Below are 27549 nucleotides of genomic sequence, written 5' to 3'. Positions count from 1 at the left end.
AATCGTGAAAATATGGATGTCCCTTTTTCCAATGGCAGTCGATTGGCAGGACTCGCCCGGTCACGAAAAGACATGCCACGCCCAGATCGGCTGCCGTATCGCAGAGATATAGCATACAGAAGAAACCAGTATTTTAAAGATACGCAAATCCAAATCTTCGGTAGGCTATATCTCAGACTAAAAGGGCCAGATCGGTGTGGGACCTACTTTCCCAGGACCGTGGGGATCCAGAGGGTCAAACGGCATCAAAATCTCGACTTCGAAAATGAGGCTGATTTTTGGCAATTTTAATGATGTAACCATCATGATTTTTTGCGAAAATCGTGAAAATATGGATGTCCCTTTTTCCGGTGGAAGTTGATTGGCAGGACTCGCCCGATCACGAAAAGACATGCCGCTCTCCGATCGGCCCATAAATAGCCGAGATATGCCCCTGATTTGATGGATCAAGGATAAAGGACATTTTCCCCAATCAAAAATATTTAGTTTTCTCTGCTATTATTGAGCCAGGTTGATCTTGTGAAATGGGTACGCTGTGTGAAGGAAGATATATTTTAAAATGTATCCACAAATATATACTGATTTACTTACGCGTCTCGAAGTTGAAGCCCAGTGTGTGATTCGGCGGCGTATGAATGGGCGGGTTGCTGACATTCTTTCCCGTGGTCGTGAACCCACAATTCCGGTGTCGTTCACTGGTCCTTTCTACAGCGGACGAGTCGCCACATTGTCGATTCAGCGACATAGCAGCGGCATCATGGCTATGGCCCGCAGCAGGACAGTCGGTAGCTGCCGTGCAGGCCAATTCCTGCCATGCCTCAACTTTTAAGTACGTTGGTGCAGAGAGACACAGCAATATCGCGCCCGATCGGTCCACAAATAAGAGGGAAAACAAGATTTATATATCGAGAGAAAATATCCTTGATCCTTGTCCTTGATAGGGACTTCATCTGATCAAGGATGTTATTCCGGTTACAGGAACAACAACCATGTTCCATTTGGCGCAATTTGGATTGCAGGGATAATTTTTTAAAAGCTATATTAATTAAGACATAGCTTAGTATAACATTTGTATCTACTATCTAAATGAATGGACACTGACGCACAATAATAAATAATAATGACGCACTGACGGACCGGGGGTGAATCCCGGATGGTGAGCCTAATCGATCAGATGCTACAATGCAGGACGGTTGAGGCATCACTGGGGACGTCAACGTCCACCAGATTTGTCAACAGAGGCACACAGCCGGGCGGAGTCCTCTCGCCCCTCCTATGGGACGTGGCAGTGAACAAACTGCTGCGGGAGATAGAGGAGGTGGCTGCCGCGTGGTGGCGTATGCGGACGATGTTGCCATAGCATTCTCCGGAAAATTTCCGCAGACGTTGTGTGACAAGTACTTTCACGAAAATTTCGAGATGGGCAGAAAAATTAGGTTTGGTAGTCAACCCGTCTCAAACGGAGCTTGTGCTTTTCACTAAGAAGTAAAAAGTTCCGACACCGACTCCCTCAAAACTCTGTGGGGAAGCGCTAGCCTTTAGCAACAATGCCAAGTATCTTGGCCTAATCGTCGACAGAAAGCTCGATTGGAAACTGAGCATGGAGGATAGCGTAAATAAGGACACAGCTGAGTAACGGCCCCCCGTGAATGTTCTTGAGGCAGTCAGCGAATCGGCACACTCCATCCTTGTTGACTTGCCTTGCACGTTAGTGCTAATAAAAAATTTTTTTTGGTGCTAGATTTTATTTTTATATGTAAAGAGTAATTTAACTCATAATTTGTTGCACCTTAGGAATAGGATTTGTTTTTTAATTTTTTTATAAAATCCTTAGCCTGTTTATCGCCTTGTCTAAATTCCAAAGCACGCAGCGTTTCGGAATCTAAAAAAAAATTTTTTTGTTCTATTAACATACTATGTATTTGTACATGTTTTCGAATAAAACTAGTCACCTGTATACTCTGGTCGAGACAAATTCATAATAATTTGTTTTCCCTCAGATTCCATGAGATCTGTGAATGAAGCATAGCATTCTCCTATGTATTGACTTGACATGCCAAATAGATCCTTATCTTTTACACTGAACAAAATCAAACTATCTTCTGCTGTCCTCTGCTGTTCATTCAAATTTCTAAAGAAAAATAACAAATCAATACCAAAATAAAAATAATAATATAAATTAATGACAAAATATACACATACGCATTTGTACTTACATACAAAATTCCTGATCGTACAATGGAAAACAACTTTTATGGTGAACAGTAGTCTTTACTGGTGATATACCATTGAATCGACTCGTTGGCATAAAACAAGCTTTAGTAAATGAATCGACGAAGCCATTTGAATCCATTGGAAGCAAGTTGCGCGCATTTAATATAGTGAGCTTAAAAATGAAAAAAAAAAAATTATTATTTTTTAATGTTGTGATAATATTTTACTTACTAATAAAGATGAATCTGTAAACTCAGCCCTTATAGTAAGTTGTCCGAAGGGTGATAATGGCTGATTTTTTTGATATTCCAATCGCTCAATATAATATTGATGAATAAGATCTGCTGTTTCAAGAGCATACGCGTCAAGTCTCTTTTGAATTGTAGACAAAATGTTTACGTCCGTTGCAACGTTACCCATTTTAAAACAATATATCATTGTCTGAAGGGTGTCCTTTAAATTTTTGAAATATGCTGGTGGCCGCCGTTTCTATAAAACATAAAAGTTTGTAAGTATTAACAGATACTTATCCGAAAGAATACATACATCAAGATTTGATTGAATTAAGTCATACAGTATTATTGATAGCTCTGACCAAATGCTCTCCAGTATTCTTCCGAAGTTTACTTCATTAAGTGTGTTGTAAAGAGTGTCCAATGAACTTTCTAAATACATCATTAGCTGGTCCATAGAATTTGAGTCCTTATGAAGGACTTCCGCACCTTCAGCCAAATAGAGTTTCATTGGGGGTGCCATTTTATGGGAAACAATTTCAATGAGTTCCACAATTTGATTGCGTTCGGTGTCTAATGCATTTTCAATAACAGCATTAATAGTAGATGAGCATCTGTCCGCCTCCAAATTTGTGCGATATTCTCCCAATTTTTGTATCACATTGTCGATGCCAAGTTCCTGAATGACGTGAATACAGACAAATCAATTACATTTTGGTTACTTGAAAGCCAGATTTTGTTTAATTTATACATAACCGCATAAAATTGTATTGTTATTTTGCTTGTACAAAAACAAACAGCACATCTCTCATTATTGCTAATTCTCTTAATACGCTCTCTTCTATATATATGTATATAGAAAATACTAAAATTAACACAATTTTAACGTTTCAAGCCATACAACCATAAATGGGTTGTATAGTTATAGAATAGTTGAATGCCACCTAATGCTACCTTGCGATAGTCAAACCTATTCTACTCAAGTATGGTGACTGGCTCTATTTAAAACTCCGAACGCTAAGTGACAACCAAAAGATCAAAAAACTTACGCCTATGCTTTAGTTAAGGTCTCGGTTTTAAGGTAAGGTTTTTTTCAAGAGCAGGTCAAAACCCCGCAAATGTGGTAAAACAATAGTAGAAAAAGCCTTACCTTTATAAATGATGGTAAGCTCTGACGGATGTAATCCATATTGTTAATTGCTAGACACCACTCTTCTGATAAAACTAGAGGGTCAAAAATGTAATAAATGACAATTTTTAATGTTAAATTGCTTACTGAATATCTTGTTATTATCCCCGAGTTTAGTTAGCTTTTCGACTCTTTGTGACATTCTTTGAGCATAAAAAATGCAGCATCGACATAGATCCTATTTTGAAATAGTAGATAATAATCCGTTAAGAATATTTTTTTTCTTACTTGTGGTTGAGTTCTTACATTTACAATTTTAGCTATAAATGTATAGCAGCCCTCAACTTCCGGCCAATCCAATTGTTGCCAAAATATTTTAATTTGATAAAAAATTGAAAGAGTATCCACGGCAGAAGAGCTGTATTTTACGGTTTCGTCGACCGCCTTCAGTTGGTCCAGATCGATTGCTTTCTGAATACGATTGAGCGCCTTTATTATTGAAATGTCAAGCCAGTGTGTCACACCTGTCTCAAACCATTGATAGAATCCACTCATTTTCAATTCATCGGTACACAGTGATTTTCCTACAAAATATAAATAAAAAATTGCATAATACATATTTTGTATATCAAAAAAACCACGGCAGACTAGCTTCGACTCCGAAGTTTTTTATAACCTTGCAGATTGTTTCTTCATACTCTTGCTAATTGTATAAGCTATAAAAGCAAGTATTTTATGGGAATTTTTATTATGTTAAACGGGATGTAAAAAAATTAAAAAACTTCTAACACCACTTAACTTTTTCAAGATAATTGCAAAATCGAAAGCGGTATTAAAAAAAGTGTTTCATGTTTCATTGATAGTTTTAAAGCTGACGACTGGTTTGCACAAAAACAGACAAACGGAGTGGGCTCTTTATAAATAATGTTTGGTCACAAATGCTTACTTCTTTACTTTGATAAGACCAGATGGTCGAAGTAATTCGCTCTGCAAGGGTATACAAATGAAGATTTAAATTAAAGTTTTACCCAGTTGGACGTATCGCTTGAGCACCAAATAAAGTTCAAATAATGTAGTTCCCATATTCAAATTATCGATTTTTGGCAAATATTCGAATTGATCGTCTGGCACATCCAATCTTTTAATATTATTGCACACGTCTTTGACAATAGGTTCACAGATTTCATTCAGTTTTGAGTCATATAACAAATAAAGGATAGCTGAATAGTTTAATTGAATTTTGCTGAAAAAAATAAAGTGACAAAATAGTTAAATGCACTATCGACACGTAGGTTATACATTTATTTTTACAATTGGCCTCCCAGCTTTTTTTAATTCCTTGTATCCAAAGTAAATAACTACATTTCGGATCAAGGCTGTAAGTGTCGTAACTTTTTCATTCATTAGACTATTTTCATTATCAGTATCTTGTTTTGGTAGAAGCTAATGCTGCTAACAAAATATTAAAAAATACCTTACTATAAAAAAGTTAATGAGACTATGAGAACCTGGCCTAAAAGCTATTTTTGCCGTTTTTCGCACGTCCCTGTATAACCAATTGACCCCTCTCGAACTAGTTCCGCGCCGTTTACCGTTTACTACGCAACTAGTTACGAGGGAAGCGAGTGCGGACCAGGTCTTCGCCGACTACAATGTACTAGTTCTACACCTGGCTACGCAGGAAGCCGCCTTCGCTCCGTTTTCGAAGTCGACAAATAAAAAAACCAGATAAAGAGTTACAATACACTGCCCACTCAGTTAGTTTTTACCGATGCCACGCCTTGCAATATGCACCAAAATGGTAAGTTAATCGTGATATTTAACTCTAAAATATTTAACTTTAAACTCAAAATTTGGCGGGGCAAATGGTGTCAAATTAAACTAGGCTATCTCCCTGGCATAAGCAATTACATCATTAGATGTGAGGTCAGGGGACAGCAGTGAAACAAAAACTTGTCCTTTTTGTGGGACTCCCACCAGTGGTTTAGGCACCACAGGCCTAGTACCTGTGGTGGCAATATCCGGAGGTCCGGACCTTCTGATCACTGATGGGATCGGAATAGACGGGACAGCTATCGAGCTTGCAGACACCATGGACACGGACGCTGCAGACGTACTTGGCTGCACGTTCTCCGAAGCGCTGAATTCGGCTACCGAATCTGCCTCGGCAGCAGCTGTCGTTGGCCTTGGAGTGGCAAACGAGATCAACTGCTGTACACTTGGAGTGGTCGGAGTCAGTTTTTCTGCTGAGTGACGACTGGCACTTGCAGATCCCGCGGAGTGACCCTTTTACGCCTCAGAGACTCATTCAGCAGTTGCAGACTGCCAAATTGAGACTCCATGACTAGGAGCCGATCGTACTGCTTTTTAAAGCCAACGGTCAGCTCCTTAAAGCCCTTCCGCGTCTGCCTCATAAATATGACCATGTCAGTCTCAACCACACGGCATGCCTTACATCTGTAGTGCAAGACATTACGTTTTGATATGGCAACCCCCACGAGGCTCGTAAACCCAGCGCATTTTGCGTGCACTACGCTATCGCAGAGCCAGCAGGGGATACTCGGCTAATCATGGGTGATCTCTTACCGACAGGATTTTTTGGCACGTGGTATGAAAACTCCATAATACAAAATTTATACAAAATTAAAATCAAATAATGTTTCAAAACAAATGGCTATCAAACTAGTGTGCCAGACAAACGCTAATAGGAGGAGAGGAGAACAGTTGCAGCAGAAGCTAATGAGAGAGAGAGAGCTACTGAACAGAAAGTTAAGAGAGTGAGAGAGAAAGAACAGTTATTGAAGTTGAGGTGATAGCAAGAGAGTGATAAAACAACAAAAGCTACAAGACGAGAGACGAGAGCTTTAATGCAATGTAATGCGTACTCACGGCAACAACACAAACACGACCAGCCGACGCCGAAAAATTAGAAGTTAAATAAATAATGTTTAAACACAAATCAAAAGGCATGCACTCGCGGAATAGAATAGATTTCCAGATTGTAGGCTGGTTAGGAAGTTAATTAAAGTCTATTTATGAAAACACCGGTTGTTTATGAAAAAAAGGGAAAATATGCGGGCGCAAAACAAAAAAGCGTCTGATATACGAAGGAGAACGAACGAACAGATTGAACATATTTCTAACCTATTTGCTTCATTTTTTTAAGTTTGTCAATCTACTCCTTCTAATAACATGCCATCTATTCCCGCTTCACCTAACGACTATCCTGCCGCACACTTATATCCTATCCATCAAGTTGTATCCATCCCCTCTTTATTGATTATGATGGCCTTTTAATTAATTTAAAATCGTGTAAATTTTCTTTCTCCACTGGTCCAGATTTGGTTCCCAGTGCCGTGCCTAAACTTTGTGCGGATTCTCTTTGCGTGCCTCTCTTAAAAAAACTTTCTCGAGCTTGGTGATTTTCCCACCTTCTTAAAAAAATTCATAAAAAGGGGTCTAAATCAGACGTCTCAAACTACCGTTTTATCTCCAATTTATCTGCCATTCCTAAACTCTTCGAAAAAATTTTTATTTTATTTTATTTCCATGTTATCAGAATCACAGCACGGATTTCTAAAACGTCGCTCAGTTTCGTCTAACCTCCTGGAATTTTCCTGATATGTAACTGCCGGATTTGCAAAGCAATGTCAAACTAACGTAGCTTATACTGATTTTAGTAAAGCTTTCGATTCAGTTAATCCACAAACTATCTCTGTTAGGATTTCCGACTAAACTTCTTCTTTGGACTAATGCGTACCTTTCCAATCGTTCTCAGCGTGTCTACTTCCAATCTTCTCTTTCTAAACCAGTTTTTTGTCTCTTCGGGTGTGCCGTAAGGTAGCCATCTCAGGCCGATGTTATTTAACGTCTTTATCAACGATTTCCCCCAAGTTTTAACTAATTCAAGAGTCCTAATGTATGCTGATAATGTCATGTTTTTCCTATATCGATCCGGTGTCCCACGTTATTTCTTTATTCGGATCTCGACGCTCCAAACCATTGGCGTTTTATTAACGCTCTTCCTCTTAACATTTTCAAATGTAACGTCATGACCTTCCATCGCAACAACCCTTGCCTTTTTGACTTCACAATTAACAACATTTCCTTGGAACGCCTGTACAAATTTTGTGACTTAGGCATTATCTTCCTACCTAACTAATGTTTTAATTCTCATATATCCCCTACTTCAAATAAAGCCTACTTCCCGCCCGACTAGGCATTAATTTTCTCTGCGTTTGCCCCTTTGTCCATGGAACTACTCTAACCATGAATCTTTCCGTAGCCTTTTCCGCGACTACAATACATTTTTCCATATTTTTTCCTTTGCTACTTGCGCTTCCAAAGTAAAATCTTTTTTAATGGATAATTTAAGTTAACTTTCTTTTGCCTTGTATTGTGTTACCGAACTTTCCAATAGCAGATCATTTTTATGATTTGTACATTCCTATTTTTACACAGTTTAACTCTCCATAGTTGACCTCCAAACATTAAACATTAATCGAGGGGGGTGGTTCCGACCTAGGACATGCATGTGTTAAATTCTCCGCTGAAATACGATCTGAAACCAGGGAGATGAGAATGGTAGCTAGTGCGGCACCGGTGCGGACCTATGTAGTTGCCTGGTACTAGAGGTACTGTTTAATTGATTAGTCTTTCAGTTTTAACGCTAACTCAATAATCCTTAATTTGTTTCAAAGTATCTTTATAAATAGGTGTTGCCTGAGCAGGCTGTTAAAGGCGAGTTCAAGGATCAAAAATTAAAGACGTAACTATAACAAATTATTTTAAAATTAAACTCGACTAAACAAAAAAATATTGTACCTTCACCATGTACTGTATAATAACATTTGTATTGCGATCACATTGTGGTGCAGCCACAGCGAAACGTGGCCGGGCTGCTAGTTTGAAAAATATATATTTGTGAAAAGATTTCTTTTCGTTGTAATGATTTTTATCCGTACGACAACTGGAGCCAGATCGAGCATCGATAGGCCACGTCCAGTATTAAAAAGGCATGCTGTGCCGACACTTCCACATGCAAGCATGCTCTCTATGGCATTTACTCATGTGGGTTTTGAGCGCAAAACCATTTTTACGAGCATTTCAAAAGCCCGACTGCTATGTTCTTACAAGAATGAAGACACACCTTAACAGCCACATTATAAATTATTACATAAATTATTAAACATTATTCATCGTGTGCTCGTCGCTTTAATTAGTATCTATTATATTATATTATTTGTTTTTAAATACTTACTGGTAAAACAGTTTATCGAAATATTCCATTGCGCGCTGAAGGTCCGACCGGATCATTTGAATAAGTTTAATTATATATTGCAATTTTTCTTCATCAGTTTCATTATCTTTTGAGTATTTGCTACCCTCTACAATATGTTCCAGCCATTCTTTTGTACCGGTATTGATAGCATCGATTATGGCCGAATCAACATTGCATATATTTTTTCCATCATTTCTATGAATCCAACCGTATACAGACGTTGGAAAAATATCTATAGTCACCGGAACTTCAAAAAGTTTAACTTTTCCCAAAATATCTAGCACCTCGCTTACAGCTCTTGTTATGTTCAGATCACTGACGTTTTTATATCGTATCTTTCGTAGCACTGCAAAACAAGAGGGTAGTATACGCCTTACTCCATCCCAATATGTAGCAAGATCTTCCGAATCCTTCTGCATACAGCTAATTACTGGAGTCAATACGTCGAGTATAGAATTAAATAGTGAAAAATTAAGCTTATGAGTTTCATGTATGATACTATATGCATGCCATTGACTGATGGCGCAATCAATCGGAGTTAATCCACTTTGAACAGCATGTTGGGATCGGATAATTTCAGCATTTTCGCTAAATTTCCCACTCCACCAATAAAATGCCACTTGCGAGGATTCTAGCTCATACATCAGTAATAGCTTTAGTAAATTTTTATGCTCCTGTACGGCCACGCTCTTGTTCTTTTCGGCGCTTAGGGTGAGGTTTACTAAAATGGATCCTCGGCTTCGAGCCTTATTTCCTTTTTCTAGGTTATACCAAACGGTCAGTCCAGAAACTGGAATAGACTAATAAATTAAAAGCAGTGAGTAAAACAAAAATTTCGTGTTTTGATTCTAGTAATGGTGGATTAAAATTCTATTAAAATAATATTGCTATAGACCTATTCTTGTTTAATAACAAATTCTGTTTTTCAGTTAGTTAATTTTAGTTAATAACACGTTTGTAACAGTGAAGTAACATTACAATATTTCACAACAAATTAGAAAACAAAACGCGTTGAGTAGGGTTAGAGATAGGACAAAATCCAATCTAGAAGATTCGTTGGGAACCCTTATAAAGAGAGCTTGTGAATGGAATGCCTTGCTAAAGTCCGTAAGAACTGAAAACCACGGTGGATTAAGTTAGAAAACTCAAGAAGGTTAGTCGATGTTGAACTAAGTCTGAAAAAACCGTGTTGCGACGGAGACATTAAACTACAACAAAGATTTTGCAGTTGCCGGGTGACCAGGAAGTCAAGAACCTATCTTGAACCTTTCTTGTGAAGCGGAATGATGTAGGACTCTCGAGATCACTTCCAGCAAAAATGGAATATCTGACGTTGAAAGATTTCACAAAACAATAAATGAAAAATTATCTAGTGAGGATAATCCAGAAGATAAATTCACAAAGTTCGAATTAATCGTTTATACTTATAATCACAAAACTAAACAATACAACGAATAGGACACCAGCCGATATATTCATTTATGCATTTATGCACACAATTGAACAAAGTGAATAAAATCACTCAATTGAACAAGGTTTGAGGTTTGAGGGAACAAACTTCCCCATAACATCAAAACCATTAGGAGCGCAACTCAATTTTACTTTAAAGTTAAAAAACACTTAGGAAATCAATAAAATTAAACTAAAAAATTCATTAAAAAGAAAGAAAAAAAATTATAGAACAAATAAATATAAATAAAAATAGTAGAATAAATAATTAAAATTTAAAAAGTAATAAACAATTTTGTAAAAACAATTATAAGTATCTAAAAATGTTAAACGACATTTATTAGATTTAAGTAAATAACTCTCTGCACAGATTCGTAATGTGATTAGCGCAATAAACATAAGTGGAAACTTGTAGCGCTAGGATAAAGCATGAAAATAAATAATTAAATATACCCGTATACTCATTTTGTTTAATAAAAATAAAAGTTAAAAAAACTATGATCTATTAAGAAATTGTGGGTTTGATGCCAAGATTTTTTTTTTTTACTCTTTGTTATTAACATTTTTGAGAGACGTCCATACTCATACATACCTTTAGTGTAATTGCTGCTCTTCCTATTAATTCATTATCATGTTTGCCAGAAGACGCGGTGACAGCTATTTCTTTCATTAATTTACTAAGCCCCTTTACACCTTTCACATCCAATAATTTGTTAACTTTTTCCTTAATCGTTTCTGCTGCATCAAAATCCCTAATAAAAAAATATATCGTATGTAAAAATATAATTTGTATATGGCCGTAATTGATTAATAATAATAGTACATCGGGCTGTATAGATTTGAAAATTAATTTTAAAATTGAAGACTGAACACTGAAAATGCAAGCATCAATTTGTGTACATTGGCAAATACGAAGTCAAAAGATTTAAGAACACAAAATATTCATCCAGGGGAACCGAGTTCATTTTTCTATAGGGCTCTGTTTCAATTAAAGCTCCCCAACCGGGATAGGTTTTTTTATACCCGGTACTCAAAATGAGTATTGGGGTGTATTAGATTTGTGGTAAAAGTGGATGTGTGTAACGTCCACCTGTGACTGATGAGCTCGTGTGGTGGCTCAAAGGGGCCTAACTGAGACCACCGAACGGGTTGCGGGTTGCGGAAGCAAACGGCCTACCTCGGTAGGTCAGCTGCGAATAAGAGGGCTTCCCCCACGGGAGAGTACCGAAATAAGCAGTCCCGGACAGCCAGCTGGTGTTAGCTAGGTAGCAACACTGACGATGCGCTTGTGGGGCCGCCTCAATAAGTAGCTTACATACTCCCATCCCTAAACGATACCTACCCACATCCCAACCCCCACACCCATCTCACACCGGGCCGGACTAAGTGTGTTACTCGACCCGTGCCGAGAGTCAGGCTGGCCGGGGGTCCGGCATAAAAACTAGCGCAGTCGCTAACGGAGGGCTCAGGGACCTGGCAGCCCCCTGTTCTAATGATGGCTTACCCGGGCAACGTGGATCTCTGCCCGGGCTGAGCGTTCCCCTTCTCTGCATCTCGTGGTATGATTATGGAAAAAACAGCAACAAACACAAAAAAAACCCAAAAAAAACACAAAAAAACCACAAAAAAAAACATATGAGTGTGGCACTCCCCAAACGCCAACTGGGAGCAATCCCAAGCATGGAAAGGCAGCGGCCCAAAGGCCTGGCCATACCAGCTCTACAGCAGGGAATACCAGCAAGGTGGAAGGTGCCTGTGCGAACCCGAGGGGATCCCATCCCGAATCTGGAGTGGGTGGCAAGGTAACTCCCGAAGCTGACACCTTGGAAAGGAAGCTAAGCAATACTGCGGCTCCCTGACCTTCTGGTAAAGCGGAGGGGGTTGACTTGCCGTCGACAAGCGCCCAAGCCAAACGCTACACCTATGCCGAAAAGAGGAGTGCAGGGCACATACTCCGTCGGCAACACGCCAGCAGCAAAGCCAGCCCATCAGCCGACTGGCTGAAGAAGGTGGAATGGGCTTCAGCTGTGCTCCTGGAGTTCACCTTAGAACAGAAAAAGGTGGCTCTCCAAGCTAAAAGACAGCGCTCGCAAGAGACACCGGGACCGGTAGCAAAGCGCTCCAAACAAATTGTTAGAAATAATCAAGAGTTGGAAAGTCCTAAAAGACCATGCCTTTTCGGATCTTCGTCTTGTAAACAGGTTCACGGAGGCATGCAATAAAGCCTTCAAGGCAGCATGCCCTTCTAACAGACAAAGGGGGAAAAAGAAACCCCCCTGGTGGTCAAAAAACTAGACATCCATCGTAGGACTTGTAGGACTCTCGAGCCATAAAAGCTAATGAGGATACTCACTGGGCAGACTATAAAACCAGTCTAGCACTATACAAGAAGGAAACGCGGAAGGAAAGAGAAACCTTGCCAACAGTGTTAAAGGTTACAAAAGGTACAAAAGTGTTATGTCTATAAGAACGGGGTAAATGGAATATGTGTGTGAATATATGTGTTAATGTGGCACTACTATGGATTTGTGAGGGTCAGCAATTGCACCAGTGTACTGTCCGCAGAATTTGCTTCAGTGTCGGTTTTCGTTGACCCAGCTATAGTGCCGTATCGTGAGGTGTTTTATTTAAATGGGTATAAAGGTCACATAACAGTGTCATGTGTATTTCGTAATAATACTTATGTGTATTTCTGGGACTTCAGCTAAGCCACCAGTATAAAAAAACATTATAACGTTCAACGCTAATCGTTTTATTCCAATTGAAATAAAGAGTAGCCAAAAAAGCTTGGCAGCCCAAACAATTAGGAAACGTCGAAAACAAATTATTTCTGGTATCGTGAAAATCATTTAGAACGAGGGGGAACGTTGTGAGTTGCTGGGGATACCGCAACTCTACATTTATACCCGATACTAAGTCAGTATGGCTCTCCTCCGGCAGACGCCGCTAATATTAAACGACCCGACAAAGACTGCTTAGTTTTCTCGTATCTTTAAAATTGTGGATGCCACAGATTTTCGTCCTTTGTGGGGGCGGAAGTGGGCGGGGCGAAATTTTGAAATATTCTTGTAGCAGTGGCTACACAGCTAAATATGATGTGTCATAGTGATATAAGTGCACATAGTCTCTTTGAATGCCAGCTTACAATGTTTTATATGTTTAGCCTCTCAGTATATAAAAGGATATTTATACGTACCAAACTTCGACAATTAAAACTTCTTCACGCGGGTTTTCAGTTATTGGCCTGTAAATACAAAAATATACTATTAAAACAGGGTACAAGTCATAAAGCCCAAGGGCGACCACTCCCAAAGTGTCTTAGCGCCCGCAGGCTCTATGACAAAGAATGAGTGTCATAAAGCCGTAATTTCGAAGAACTGGCAAAGTGCATCAAGAATCAATAAAAGTACCGTTAAATGAGGGGGAACGTTGTGAGTTGCTGCGGCGACCGCAACTCTACATTTATACATAATACATAGTCAGTATGGCTACATTAAACGAAGTTTTTAAATACACTTGTGCAGCTTCGATATCATAGGAATGGGGATACAAAATTTGGTTGCTCTAGCTCTTATAGTCTCTGAGATCTAGGCGCTAATGTTTTGCGTTTTGAGTCAGGGCGAGAAAAAATGAAATTGTTTTATTCATTCTTGCTATAATAATGATACGATCCAAGGACAGACTGACAGACGGACGGACGGACTCGGCTATTGATGCTGATCACACATCTACTTTTACCACAAATCTAATATACCCCAATACTCATTTTGAATATCGGGCATAAAAAGTTTATTGTGTTATCTCGTTTTTATCTCATTCTACATGTTTTCGGCACAATGATCTTCTAATTAGTTTGTCATTGGGCGCTATGACATGCACCCATTATAGCAGGCTTCTATTATGGGATTAAATGTTTCTATATAGTTCCGAGACTTAACATCGTTTATTAACAATAAGTTAAAGTTTAACGCCTTGGACCATATAGTATATATGCCTTTTAATTGTTTTTTACCGAGCACAATGTCCACTGTAGCTCCTGCAGGGTTCTTGCGAGCTCTAGGAATTTCCGGCATTGCCGCACTAATAAAACTCAAAACTGATTAAACTTCTGATATCGGGGAACAATTTTTGATGCAAAATTAAACAGATTCATTAAGTCTTTTAACTGCTGACGACGGAACTCCATGTGTCCTCTTTCAGGCTTCGCACAGTGGGGGCTTAGGCCATTTCAGCTTCCTAAACGCTAAAAGCTTCACAATATTGTGTCAAAGTTGAACTTTATTCCGGTGCAAATTTGCCTGTATAAAATATATTTATTATTTTTTTATCAATAAAGAACGTGTAATGGTCAAGTTCGCCATGCAATTGTATCTAATATAATTTGAAAAAAAAAAAACAAATTTTAATAAAAACATTTTAATTATAAAATATTGTCTAATTTACGAAAAACGGTCAAAAGCGGGACTTGATGGCTGCTCGCATGGTTAATGCCACTCATTCAACGGCTCGCCATACTCTCGAGGAGAATTCGTCTTTGTTCGCATATGATATTAGAGGCCGTTCTCGAATGCCCGAGTTGCAGCTTCCTCGATTTGGTGGAAGCTACATGGATTGGCCAGAATTCTACTCGAATTCTACCGTATCCAAATCATTGAAATATTTCAATACCTTCGTGGATGTCTGGACGGTGCTGCGCTAGATACGATTCGTTCCCTGGAGCTTTCTGAGGAAAATTACGATGAGGCGTTGAGATTATTGAAGTTGCGATTTGACAATAAACTTTTGCATTTCGGGCACACGTCAAGGCTATTTTCGGGCTGCAAGGGGTACTGAAGGGCAAGGCTATCGGCTTGCGCGCGCTCATCGACAAGATTAATGCGCACTTGCGTGCTCTTCAGACCTTGGCAACCCCTCAGGGGATTTCGGATGGGTTACTGATCTACATCATAGGCACGAAATTGGACCACAAGACCAAGGAGAAATGGGAGGAGAACCAGCCGAAGCGAGATGTCGGATGCTGGAGAATTTGGGATCAGCCCTGGCAACAGTTCAACAGGTGGAAGAAAACAAACCTATCGCCCTTATCACCTCCAGTAACGACCATCCTAACCCCACATGTAACCATTGCAATTCCTCCGAGCATTACATATCTAGATTTCAGGCATTCCTAAAGCTCTCTGCGTTTGAACGTTACAAAGAAGCAAGGAAGAGCCGCTTGTGTTTGAACTGCCTTAACAAAGGTCATGAATTGCAGAGGTGCAGGTCAGGATTTCGCAGGCATTGCCAGGCCAAACATCACACGCTACTCCACATCCCATCGGGAACTGGTGCTTCATCTTCATCTTCACCGACCGAGGAATCGATCCAGCAAGACGCCGCTACTGTGCTTCTAGCAAGCGGATGTTCTAGCCGTCCCCCCTCAATTCAGAAGTCTCAGCCTAGCTAGAACCTGTTGCTACCTACTGCACTCGTCCATGGAACAGATCGTTATGAGCATTTATCCAATGTCGTGCCATTTTAGATTCAGCTTCTCTGGTTAACTTTTTAACATGGAGACTCGCCAATCAGCTGCAGTTAAATACTCATTCGTCTCACGTTTAAATCGCCGGTATTGGAGAGTCAATCCTACCGTCCAGCAAGGCTGTAGACATCGTTCTGCAATCCCAAGACGAACGCTATCGCGGTTCCCTCTCGGCAATTATCACTGCCTTAATTAAGGAAATGCAGCCCAAGTTTTACCCGGATGCAAAGAATTGGCCAATTCCGGAAAGTGTGGAGCTAGCTGACCCTGAATACTTCAAGCCCCAACGAGTCGATCTGCTGGCTTATTCTTCGACTATTGTGCGTCACACAGATACGGCTTTCGGCGCAGCTGGCAATTCTACAAGAGACAAAACTTGGTTGGATAGTGTCAGGAAGCATTAATAGTTCGGAGAATAAGCGTGCAGCTTTTGCCGCTTTTCAAAAATTGACGATTTTCGACCCACAACGCTGGAGTACCATAACTTGACGCAGCAATGCAGGAAGCAGCTCCTCAAGTGCCAGGATGGTGGAGAGGTGGAGATATCAGACGGGCATGACCTCCTGAAATCCTTTTAATTGCTAATATTTTTTTTTGGCAACGACTTGGTTTAGAATTCTCTATACGGGTGAGGTCGGGACTCTGCGGTGTCCATTGCAAAACATTGATTCCCTCTTGGTTAAGCCACGACTTGACTATCCTGCAGCAATGTATCGGGTCGTTGTCCTCTTAAAATATCCTGGCAAGTGAAAAATTATCGGCATATTCCCCAGATAAATTGTTTCTCAGAATGTCTCTTCACATTTCGGCGTACATAATACCTTGAATCTTCACCAGGGGACCTAAGCCCATTGCTGTCCATCATGAATGTTAAAAAGCGCCTTCAATTTGCCACAGTGCATGGTCACAAAGGTCCCAATTTTTTAAATATGATTGTTTGGATCGAAAAGTCTTTAGAAGTGATGGTAAACTATATGTATGAGGTCCTCCCAACAAACAATTAAGTCCAAAATACACAAAGAAGACCGTTAAACATTGTCTATATGTATAAATATTTATATATGTATAAATATAATTTGTGAAAATTATGATTATGATTTACTTTAATTTTTATAAAAAGTGCAAAAGTGAGTACATACTCATAATCACTGACTTTCGCCACCCATAACAGACAAACGAATAAAGCCAAGTATACCAAATTTTCCCCCATATCAATACTTGTATTCTTAACAAATAAACAATTATTGCAAGAACTATTGCAGCAGCCTATGCAGCCGTTTTGTTTGCACCTAGCTCTCACCTCTTGCACCTTGGCTACCTTCTTATAATATATCTTCAACTGACACAGTCTTGGAAGGCTTTACTCCGGTTGGATTCACTATGAAAAATGCATATCATGGGCCTATTTTATTGATAAAACGATTAGTGCGGAAAAGAAATGAAAAAAATATGTTTTTTATATTGTTACATTTCGACGATTCGTATTTTGGTTTGAGAAAGGGAGACAAAGAGTCATTTTCTATAATCTAGGAGGGCTTTATTTCCGTTTTATTTAGGTTCCGTAGTATAATCCGGCATGACTACAAAAGTCTACTTAATCTTGCTTCCCTCAAATTTTAATTTACCTGCCTATTCGGCTGCAAAATAAAGAATATTTCTACCAACTGCTTCTATTTCTCCGAGATTTATTCTTTGACAACCAGCGAGAAGTGTAACAGAGAATTCTGTAAGATGCAAAATACAAAAAAAAAAAATACATGTGACAAGCAAAGGAACTCTAGATTGCTGGAGTTGGAAATATACTCTTATTAGATTTATCTTTTTTCACCAACATATGTTCGGGTTGAAAATTGTGGCAAAAGGTGGAAGTGTCATGCTCAAAAAGATGGCCACTATATTATGGGAATTATAGCTAGTTTACTTATTAATGTTTGCTTCTGTGCATTACAAAAATCGGAGCAATTTAAGCATATTGTGAAAGGGTAAAAATGTATAAGCTTACAATGAAAAATGCTCCTCCCATATTGGATTTAGTGTAGCGGGCTTAACAGATGAGTTGTAACGATGAGAGTTCCTTGATTCCAAGTACAATGTCACAAACGGATCAGATAAGCCGTTTGAATCCTTCGATAGTAAATTCTCGGCCTTTATAATCTCGATATTAAGTCTAACATTTGGCGGTTCTTTCCGCACGGCAACTTCAGAAATTTCCAAATGCGTCGAGTTCGGTATTTTGAATGCATCTTGTGCAAATCCAACAAGACTTTCTATGCGTCCTTCGTTATTTTCGCATCCAATATTATTGTAAATTTCAAATAAAATTTCTTCATACAAATCTTCAACCTGCAAGAAAATTGGTTCATAAACAAAGAATATATTAAGCTTTATACCTTTACAAACATATCGTATTTTCAAAATTGTGGATACCACAGAATTTCGTAATTTTTTACTTGATTAAACATGATTCAGTGTGATACCACAGGAGCCACCTGGAGGAAATTTATTTGTTATTATAAAAATAATTCGATCTGATCTAAATTCAGCAATCAGCTAGTTATACATCCTCAATGATTTATTCACAACGCAGAGTGTGTTTTGTGCGTTTTGTGCGGACGGATGGACAGACATACATCGGTACATTGACTCGGCTATTAATGATGATCAAGAATACGTCGGATCCTAATATTATATATATCCTAAAATATATGTATATACTTTTGGACTTTTTTGTTTACTCTGATGTATTTGGTATAAATTAACTGTAATAGTTCGGTTTGAATTTTTGTTTTAAATATTATAGTTCTTGTTGGAAAATAATTTTGATTTGCTTCTATCCAAAAGGCTAAAAGATAAGTAACTAAATAAATAACTACACTATACACACCTGCATTTATACTTACAGTCATTGAGTGGCAAACAGCCTTCGCATGAGAATCAAGTAAATGCTTGTGTACGCCACGCAAGTGCTGACTTGATATGCTGCCATTTCTATTCAAAATGCACATTCGTTTTTCATGTGGATATTTTAATGATTGCGTTGAAGCAATCTTTCTCATATGTTTTTTCTCTTTGTAATCACGTGGAAACGATAAAGAACTCATTTTTTAACTTCTGGTGGAATTTATGTATACACATTGGAAAATACGTATTCTTGAACGCGATGAAAAATACTTTAAAAAATTTAAATCACCACCTTCTTTCAGTCTACATGCAATATATAAAAAAAGATTGCGTACCCAAGTACAATAGCGTCCAACGGTCTCAAAAGTATTTGCCAGATCCGAAATATCTTGACGTTGACCATGAGAAGAAAAACCAATGAGATTGCTTTAATAGACATTTCGAATGTAAGACACCCAGTAATTGTACTTTGTGCGTACAATATATAAAATCTAAACAAATACCCTAAGTAAATTATCTAATCGGAAAAGAAATGTCCAAAGTGATGAAAATGCCGGATTTTTAGCGGTTCAAATAACAAGATCCCATCAACTTTTGGTGGATTGGTATCACAATCTTTACATATTTTGATGTACTGGTAACAAAAGTTAGAAAAGATCTTTCTTATAGAAACCTATGCAACTGGTATATATGGATCTTCCTGGATTAATGTACGGAAAAGTGTAAACATAACATTGTTGTTAAGGAGCTACATACATATAACACATAACATACAACACATATGTATGGTTCCTTGAAGATGATCAAAAACACATCCATCTTGCTTTAACATACATTTGTATAAACACAAAATACCTTTAAATTCTACAAGTACTGGGTATTCAAAGTATACCCTCAATACGATTACAAATGTTTGGATGTACATATAGATAACATATGCATACATATGTGTCAATGTGAAAACAATTTTGAATCGAAAGTGGAAAAATGGTTCAGTTTGGAAGGTAAGGGAACAGGTTCCATTTTGTGTTTACAAAGCAAAAAGAATAATACATACGTAGATATGATGTATGTACATACATTATAATTTAAACATATGTTTTTTACGTACACACATGTTCATTTCAATTCTTTTTATACTAGTTGCATGTACATATGAATCTTCTTGTATACATACATATTTATGTATAATTATAGAGCAATGATACACATCTTTGTTTATTATTATTATTCCACTTCTTCGGATACGTCTTTGTTGGTTTACGTTGACTAAACTCCCAGAACACCGAAAGCAACAGATATAAATACCTGGTAATATACCTGGTAATCATATTTGTATACTCTGTGTGTATATTGATTTTAAATATATGTTTGCAATTCATGGAAGGAAGAATCATCGCTGGCCCTGAGAAGTTTATATTGTTACGCATAGGCAGATCAAGTAGACCGAGGATTGGGTTGCTATGCCGTATTGAGTCAATAGTATTGACTGAGAATACTCAGTCTTGGCTCAAAGTTGTTTGGAACAACATATGTACATACATAAATACATATGTATTTAATTTAAGGTCTACAGTAATTATAAAATTAACTCTCTTTCCATATTCCTCAATATGAAAATACACGTAGTAAAAACGTAACAATATATATATTCTAGAGCAAGTATCAATTAATGTAGGGAAGACAGATTTTAATATCATCAGCATACATTAGAGCATGTATGAGGAAACTCTTTAAAAAATAAAATTAACCGAACCAGACCCAAATGACCTCAAGGTCATCGCTGAAGCGAATGGGGCTGGAACCATCTGGAACCACTCGTGCATCTTTCCCATTAAGGATTCTGTTAAAGGCCTGATCTTTCAATGGGGGGGAGTATGTTCGGAGCAGCAGCCGAACTTGTTAGAGTTTACCTCTTTCATTATTAAAGGCTTTCAAGGTAACTTACAGACGGATGTTATTTACACCGACTTCAGTAATGCATTCGACTCTGTAAACCATTGCCTTCTAGCACATAAACTTGACCTTTTAGGGTTTCCGCCCAAAATGATGGTACTGATACCTGGTCATATAGTAGAGTCTTTCTAGGGTCAATAGTGACACCGAGATGTCCGAGATAATATTTAAAGGTGGCTCATAATCGATTGTACGATTGGGTCGATAAATACAGCCTAATAACATGATCTTATTCATTTGGCTGGACATTTCCAAGAAGAGATATTCAATACGACATTCACTAGGTTGTGTACACTTAACATTATATTTCAATTTCTTATATATTATTTATATATTATATATATTATATATTATTAATTTCTTAATAGCTCTTAAGTCACGTCTTTGTTTCTGTTATCGCGCGTCGAATTGTAACCTTAAAAACGGAGCAATTATTTTCTTGTAAATTTTGGAGTCTGGATGTCATCTCTAGTCATTGTCTCTATGGTAAGGAGTAGTGGCATCTGAGCCGAGCCGACCCCCAGAATCTAAGCAACGCATAAAGCAATTGTTGGGAATCGCTGAACTCACTGTCAAATAGACGGATTTTGCGACGCATCGTTTCGTGTATACGTCTTCTGTTGCAAGCTGCCGAGCTTTTTCGGCAACTCTGACTCCACATTTACAAATTAAGAATTGCTCCGTTGTTAGGGTTACAATTTGGCGTTTATTGCTATTGTTGTTTGTGTGTTTTGTTAGAAGCCGTGGCCGTGAAGTTAGCTTTAGGTATTACCGACTGCCTTGAAGAGGACTGACCGACTGCCTTGAAAAGAACTGGCCGACTGTCTTTTAGGTGTTATGTGCCTTCGACGAAGAGGACTGGCCGACTGACCAACTGAAGGGTCGAAATGGATTATAAGAAGTAAGAACGTTGCATATGTGTGTGCGTGTATGAGAGCGCACATAGGATGAGCACTATAAAAAATAACTTAAGATAGAAGTTCTTGACGTGACCTAAAACCTATTAAGGGCTGCTGCTTGCTTGGACAGGTCGCAGTGAAATTGTTATCTTCTAAGTCTAAAGTAGCAACACTGAAGAAAAAGTCCCTTCCGAAGCTTGAACTTGAACATCGACTTTTCTTTTGCACAGCTAATTCTTACATAGGTTTAAATTCGTCTGCTAGGAATTATTACAGCCCTTGAATAAATAATAATAGCGCTCCTTGTTCAAACACCTACCTTCGATTGTGGTGTTTGGCCGAACGGTTTAAAAAACCTGACTTGTAACGAAGATCTGACCCTCAGATGACTGATGCAGAACTCATAACTTTGTTGGAGGGGCCAAGCTGGATGAGGTAGATAGGAAGCTGATCCAATATATCCGAAAAGCGAAGGTTCTTAAACCAATGGCAGACCTCTCGGATTTGTATTCCATCACAAGGCAGGAAAACTTAGCACCAAGGGTTAGAGGCCGATATTTTACTCAAAACACTGGAAAAGCTGCTGAATCTGCATATCAGTAAAGATTTAGAACGACTGATGTCGAGCAACCACCACACCAAAGGTAAATTGGAAAAGCACTTCACAGCGGAGAGTATGTCGAATGAGTATGTAGGCGCGCCCTAGGAGCGACCAGCATACACCTAGCAATCAATTACTTGATACAAAATTTCTAATTTGTAGGTGGGTTCAATCAGAGTGGCTTCCATGGTAAGTTTTTAAAGTCCAAGTCCACCAAAACCAGCTTTGTTTTTTTCTTGCATCCTTTCTACAAGGTGCGCGCACTGAACTAGGATGAGTGTGTGAAAAGGAGAGAGAGAGAGAGAATGAGTAACCGCGTAGAAGGAAGTAGCGTAGCCAACCCCCGTCTCATTTGCTTAAGTAACAAATAAAAATACCCTCGATGGTCAGACATTTAATTTTTGACACATATGTTTTGAATAAAATATCCGACGACTTTTTATATAAAAGAGAGATCACTTATGGTGTTGACATCACATGTGTAAACAGTACGGTTGATGATTTTGGTGATACTTCTCATACATTTTCAAGAGTATTTAAGTAACCACAGCATTTCATTATTAAATTTTTAATGGAACATTATTAATTTTAAAGTCTAACGGGAATTAAAAGATATTGAAAGATTACTATGTATATACTTACATTCATTACAGTTCCAGAGTCAAAAACTGTATCACCAATATCATTTGTAGGAGCCCAAGGAGGTAAAATTTCCTCCACAAATGTGTCAATGGGATCCGCATGATTTGGCTTCTCTATAATTAATTCGTTTTCTTCTATTTGAATATCCTCTTTTAAAGACGACAGTGGAGTTCTTAAAATGTTTTCATTTAACTGAGATTTCTGTCGTAAAAGCGAACCAAACTTTTCGAAGAACCCACCGTCTCCATCCTGTAACCTATTAAATAGAAATTTTAAATATTGTTTAGCAAACGAAAGACACTTTTTTTATGTATTTCTCAGTCCTTTATATTCCTTTCAAAATGTTTGTCATAGTTTAAAGCTCCATTGAATGATTCGGTTAATTTTCATTCTGATACATGTAAACCGTATAAAGGAAAGCTTTGACGTTTTTTAATGTTTGACTTATTATAATAAGTAAAGTTAAACAATTATTTTTCCTTAAAAAACAATCAAAAACGAGCGAGAGATGCGGCAAGGGCCTCTCCTCGACATTTATGGCCAATGTTCAGTCAGTATGTGTGTTTCTATCTAGCTCCCTTTCACCAGAGGGCGCCCACTGCATGAAGGATACCGTGTGAGAGACAAATAAAATTAGTAAGCGCCTGGCTGAGGTTACGTAGCCACGTAGCCAAACTGCAATCTAATAGATACGGTCATTCTCTATGATTGTGCCTTTTTGGTTTTCTTGCTCATATTTTCGAAATTGTGGATGCCATAGGCTACCCATAACTCTTCCAAATCAGAATCAAACAAATGTGCCATCCTCATCTTCTCATTCTATTTCCAACCTTTCAAAAATCCAATTTCTTCTCTTGACTTAACACTCTTTTTCCGGACAGTATCGAGGTTCCGACTTCCGAAGTATTGGCAGGACCCACAACTTTTAGAAAGGACCGTTTGTCTCGACGTGCTGGAGGGGTTCTAATTGCAGTGGACTCAAACTTCACGTCGGATCACTTCACAGTCTAGGTTCAATAAGAATTGCAATTCCTGTGTGAAAAACGGTTTCTTCCCGCTTTCCTTACATTAATTGCTTGCTCGCATTATTATTTATATTTATAATTTATGAGCAGCACTTGTCATATGATAGATACTTCTTGGTGACTTCAATTTGGCAGGAATTGTTTGATCTTCGGTAAATAAGTCTAGTAACCTAGTGCCCATGTCACGACTTGACTTTGTTCCTGTCTCAAGTCAACCATGTGAAAAGTTCCTTGGTTCGATTGCTTGATCTGTGCTTTGTATCGGATCCGACCATAGTGTTGTTAGCCCAACCCCTTCCACTCACTATACCCATGCGGTTTACCGAAGTCCTACGGCATTTTGGCTTGCTGTTTCATGAGATTCAACTAGTTAAGCCAGTGATTTTACCAAGTCCTGGCTTTTATAATTCCTCTCCATAAGAAAGGTAGTAAGTCTGATGCAAAGAACTATAGAGGCGTATCGAAATTATCCGTTATTCCTAAAATGTTTTAGAAGATTGTAACTCCACACCTGAAACACCTGAGGTTAAGCTCTGTGTCTTCACTTCAATCCCGCTTGCAATCCGATCTCCGATCTCAACTTTCAGTCATGATGTTGTGCAAACTTGATTAACCTTAATGCCTCGAAATGTAAAGTAATGACATTTTATCGTAACAGCCCCTTGTTCGCTCCTTAGACCCTGTGCGGTGATTCTCTTGAGATTATTACCCTTGTTGACAAGGACATGGTTCTGCTAGGGTTTATAAACAAGTGGTCAAAGGAATTTTACGACCTCTATATAACGAAGACACTTCATATCTCGCTAGTTCGTCCGATCTTAGAATACGGCTCTTGTGTATGATGCCATCAGTAAATATTACACCAGGACCGTATAATTCCTATTAGTATTTATATTTCGAATGCATGCTTAGTTCTTTTAGCAAGTTAGGTCTAGTATATTCTCGTATATCAGTCTAACATTTATCGATCGGTTCGTTTGACGAGTCGCGCATCATGCGGCAGCGCTTTTCGGTCGATTGGGCGGGAGGAGACCTGCGTTACTGCCTGAGATCCGCGCGTAACAGGCTTTAGCTTTAGTGCAGCTCCGATCACAAATACACAATAAACACTAATTTAATTATTTACAAATACGTGCGTTATTATTTTGAAAGCAAGGTCATTTATTTGATATCCTCCTCTAAACAAGTTTGGTGGTGGATGTTCCGTTTCCGACCCCATTAAGTATACATATGTGTATATTTCTGATCATCATCAATAGCTCAGTCGATATAGTCTATGTCTATCTCAGAGATCGAGCAACCAAGTTTTGAATCTAGACTGTTACAAGTGTACTAAAAAATGTGGCCCCGCCCCCACAAAGGACAAAAATCTGTGGCATGAACAATTTTAAAGATACGGAAAACATAAAACACACAATTATACAGACTGACCATATCAAGAAGATTGAGGAATCTGGACAATTATTATAGCCAGAAGAAACAAATGAAATTTGCAACTGCTATGCAACCCCTTCCACGCGCCAACTTATTCTCTCTCTCTATATTAAAAAAATTGTTGTCAGCAGGAAAGAGGATAAAATATGTGCAATAATTAACATTAAAACTTAATAAACGGTCGTGGTTTCTCTCTTTCTCTTTATGTTTTTCCCATCACTCGTGAGAAGTGAGAGCAAAACATGGTTTGATCGTGTTCCGAACATAATACCCCCCTCTTTTCGCATTAACCACCAGTTCAATTGGAACCTCCGATAAAAGTTCGGACGCTTACGTGTAATTGCGTTTGTTATTAGATTCTGGGACCAGAAAGCTTCATCCATGGGCATTTTCTTTGCCACTTTTCGCATTTGTGTCTCGCACCGTCAGCTCAGCTCAGCTTGGTTTGATCAGCTCATTCTTTTCTTTCTTTTTTTAGAAATACTAATCTAAAATTCCTAGCAGCATATAGTGCAATTAGGACACTTAAAATTAATATGCTTCTTGCAATTGCCATATAAAAGCCTTTACTAACTGACTAACTGCAAAAACAGAGATGGTTATAGTTTGCATTTAGTCAGTTGCCAAAGTCTAATGTCATGTGGCCATAAGCGTAAACTCTATTCCCCAACAGAGTATTCATTTGTATGATATGGTTAGGTACTCACATACGTACATATGTACATACATACATATGTGTGAGTCACATTTCTTTATTTCTGTTTATTTTCTAAGTTCATGGTCTCTAAGTACATATGTATGTATGAAAGTATGTAGATGTGTGGCGTGATATCGAAACAGAACGATTCCAAAAAATATTCATTAATACATTTATTTGTGATAATGTACATGTCATCATATTCGTGTGCATTATTATGTTTACATACATACATATGTATATTTTCATATGTATTTTATATAGTTGTCTATTAAACTTACTGATATTCGTGTTCTGTGGGTGGATTCATTTTGAGCTCGTGCAATTTCAGGAAAAACCCTTTCCACATTTGTTCCTCATCCATTGTTAATTTTTAGTCACACGAAAAACAGCAGCTAAGAATGAAAGATCAGAATGCACTAGACTTGAACAAGCTCTGAGAAGAAACTGTGATGATTCAAAGCTGAGCTGTCTCACATATAGTATGTACTTTTATTTTTCGTTTAAATTCACAAGTTCCACTATGAATTTACTACTACATCAAAACATGTTCATATATACTTATACTTACATATGTACATACCGGTATACCAGACCAGCGGATCCCACGACATATGTATGTACATATTTATCTATGTAATTATCATTAAAATGAATTATTATGTACAGAAAATTTTAAATATTTTTTTTATTTTTTCATTTGGTATAGTCTTGACCAGACCAGAGTCTTTTCGGCTACGTATGTATATATATTTTTCTGGTATTGTTTTCAGCCCGTTTATTTTTGGCCAAACAGCATCATTGGACGACTAATGAAAATTCGATTATTATCTACCACAATCCACTCTACTCTCCTTTCCTAAAACTACTTTCAGACAATCCAGAGGATGTCTATCATTATTATACCCGATACTCAAAATGAGTATAGGCGTATATTGGATTTGTGGTGAAAATGGATGTGTGTAACGTCCAGAAGGAATCCTTTCCGACCCCATAAAGTATATACATATATTCTTGATCAGCATCAATAGCCGAGTCGATTGAGCCCTGTCTGTCTGTCCGTCCCTATCAGCGCCTAGTGCTCAGAGACTATAAGAGCTAGACCAACGAAATTTTATATCCGGACTTCTGTGATATGTCACTGTGTCACCCGCCCACTTCCGCCCCCACAAAAGACGAACATCTGTGGCATCCACAAGGTTTCATGGTCGGCTTTGCCAATTGCAAAATGTGAGTTCAAGGATCTCAGCGACAATAAGAGCTAGAGCAACCAAATTTGGTATCCACACTCCTGTGATATCGGAACTTCACAAGTTAGTTTCTAAATTTTGCCAAACCCCTTCCGCCCCCGCAAAGGACGAAAATCTGGGGCATCCACAAATCTCAGAGACTATTAAGGCTAGACTACCCAAATTTGGTATCCACACTCCTGTTAGATCTCACTATAAAATGTGTATTAAAAAATTTCGCCCTAGCCCTTTCCGCCCCCACAAAGGACGAAAATCTGTGGCATCCACAATATTGAAGATTTGATAAAACTAAAAACACACAATCATAGAGAATGACC

The 27549-nt window shown here is 38.3% G+C and overlaps 1 protein-coding gene across 3 annotated transcripts; it reads right to left on the bottom strand.

Moving 5' to 3' along the window:
* Positions 1 to 1711: 1711 nt before the first annotated feature.
* On the bottom strand, positions 1712 to 26753 carry LOC6591683 (protein unc-13 homolog 4B). 3 transcript variants are annotated; one of them, XM_026984356.1, is made up of 16 exons: positions 26554 to 26751; positions 26264 to 26377; positions 22827 to 23082; positions 17830 to 18170; positions 13503 to 13550; positions 10899 to 11058; positions 8837 to 9657; positions 4605 to 4819; positions 3883 to 4160; positions 3724 to 3814; positions 3598 to 3671; positions 2761 to 3126; positions 2446 to 2703; positions 2217 to 2386; positions 1953 to 2131; positions 1713 to 1882 (listed from the first exon to the last, which is right to left on the bottom strand). In XM_026984356.1, exons 2-16 carry the CDS (start codon positions 26344 to 26346, stop codon positions 1791 to 1793), a joined length of 3432 nt encoding a protein of 1143 aa, XP_026840157.1. In that variant the 5' UTR covers positions 26347 to 26377; positions 26554 to 26751; the 3' UTR covers positions 1713 to 1790. The 3 variants fall into 3 exon arrangements, with proteins under 3 accessions (XP_026840158.1, XP_026840157.1, XP_026840156.1); XM_026984355.1 differs by lacking the exon at positions 26554 to 26751 and having other exon boundaries at positions 26264 to 26427; XM_026984357.1 differs by lacking the exons at positions 8837 to 9657; positions 10899 to 11058; positions 13503 to 13550 and having other exon boundaries at positions 1712 to 1882; positions 26264 to 26753.
* Positions 26754 to 27549: the final 796 nt, after the last annotated feature.

Source organism: Drosophila persimilis, unplaced genomic scaffold (genome assembly GCF_003286085.1).
Source record: "Drosophila persimilis strain 14011-0111.01,24,50 unplaced genomic scaffold, DperRS2 tig00000000-arrow-pilon, whole genome shotgun sequence".
Taxonomy (NCBI): domain Eukaryota; kingdom Metazoa; phylum Arthropoda; class Insecta; order Diptera; family Drosophilidae; genus Drosophila; species Drosophila persimilis.
This window is presented reverse-complemented; position numbering and strand designations above follow the sequence as displayed.

Bases quoted from the DNA above. Each gene is read 5' to 3' on its own strand.
- LOC6591683 (XM_026984356.1), bottom strand. From the start codon at position 26,346: ATGGATGAGGAACAAATGTGGAAAGGGTTTTTCCTGAAATTGCACGAG. The intron at 18,171-22,826 runs GTAAGTATATAC...ATTTTCTTGCAG, and splicing joins ACTCTGGAACTGTAATGAAT to GTTGAAGATTTGTATGAAGA. The intron at 4,161-4,604 runs GTAAAACTTTAA...TATATTTTGTAG, and splicing joins CAAGCGATACGTCCAACTGG to GAAAATCACTGTGTACCGAT.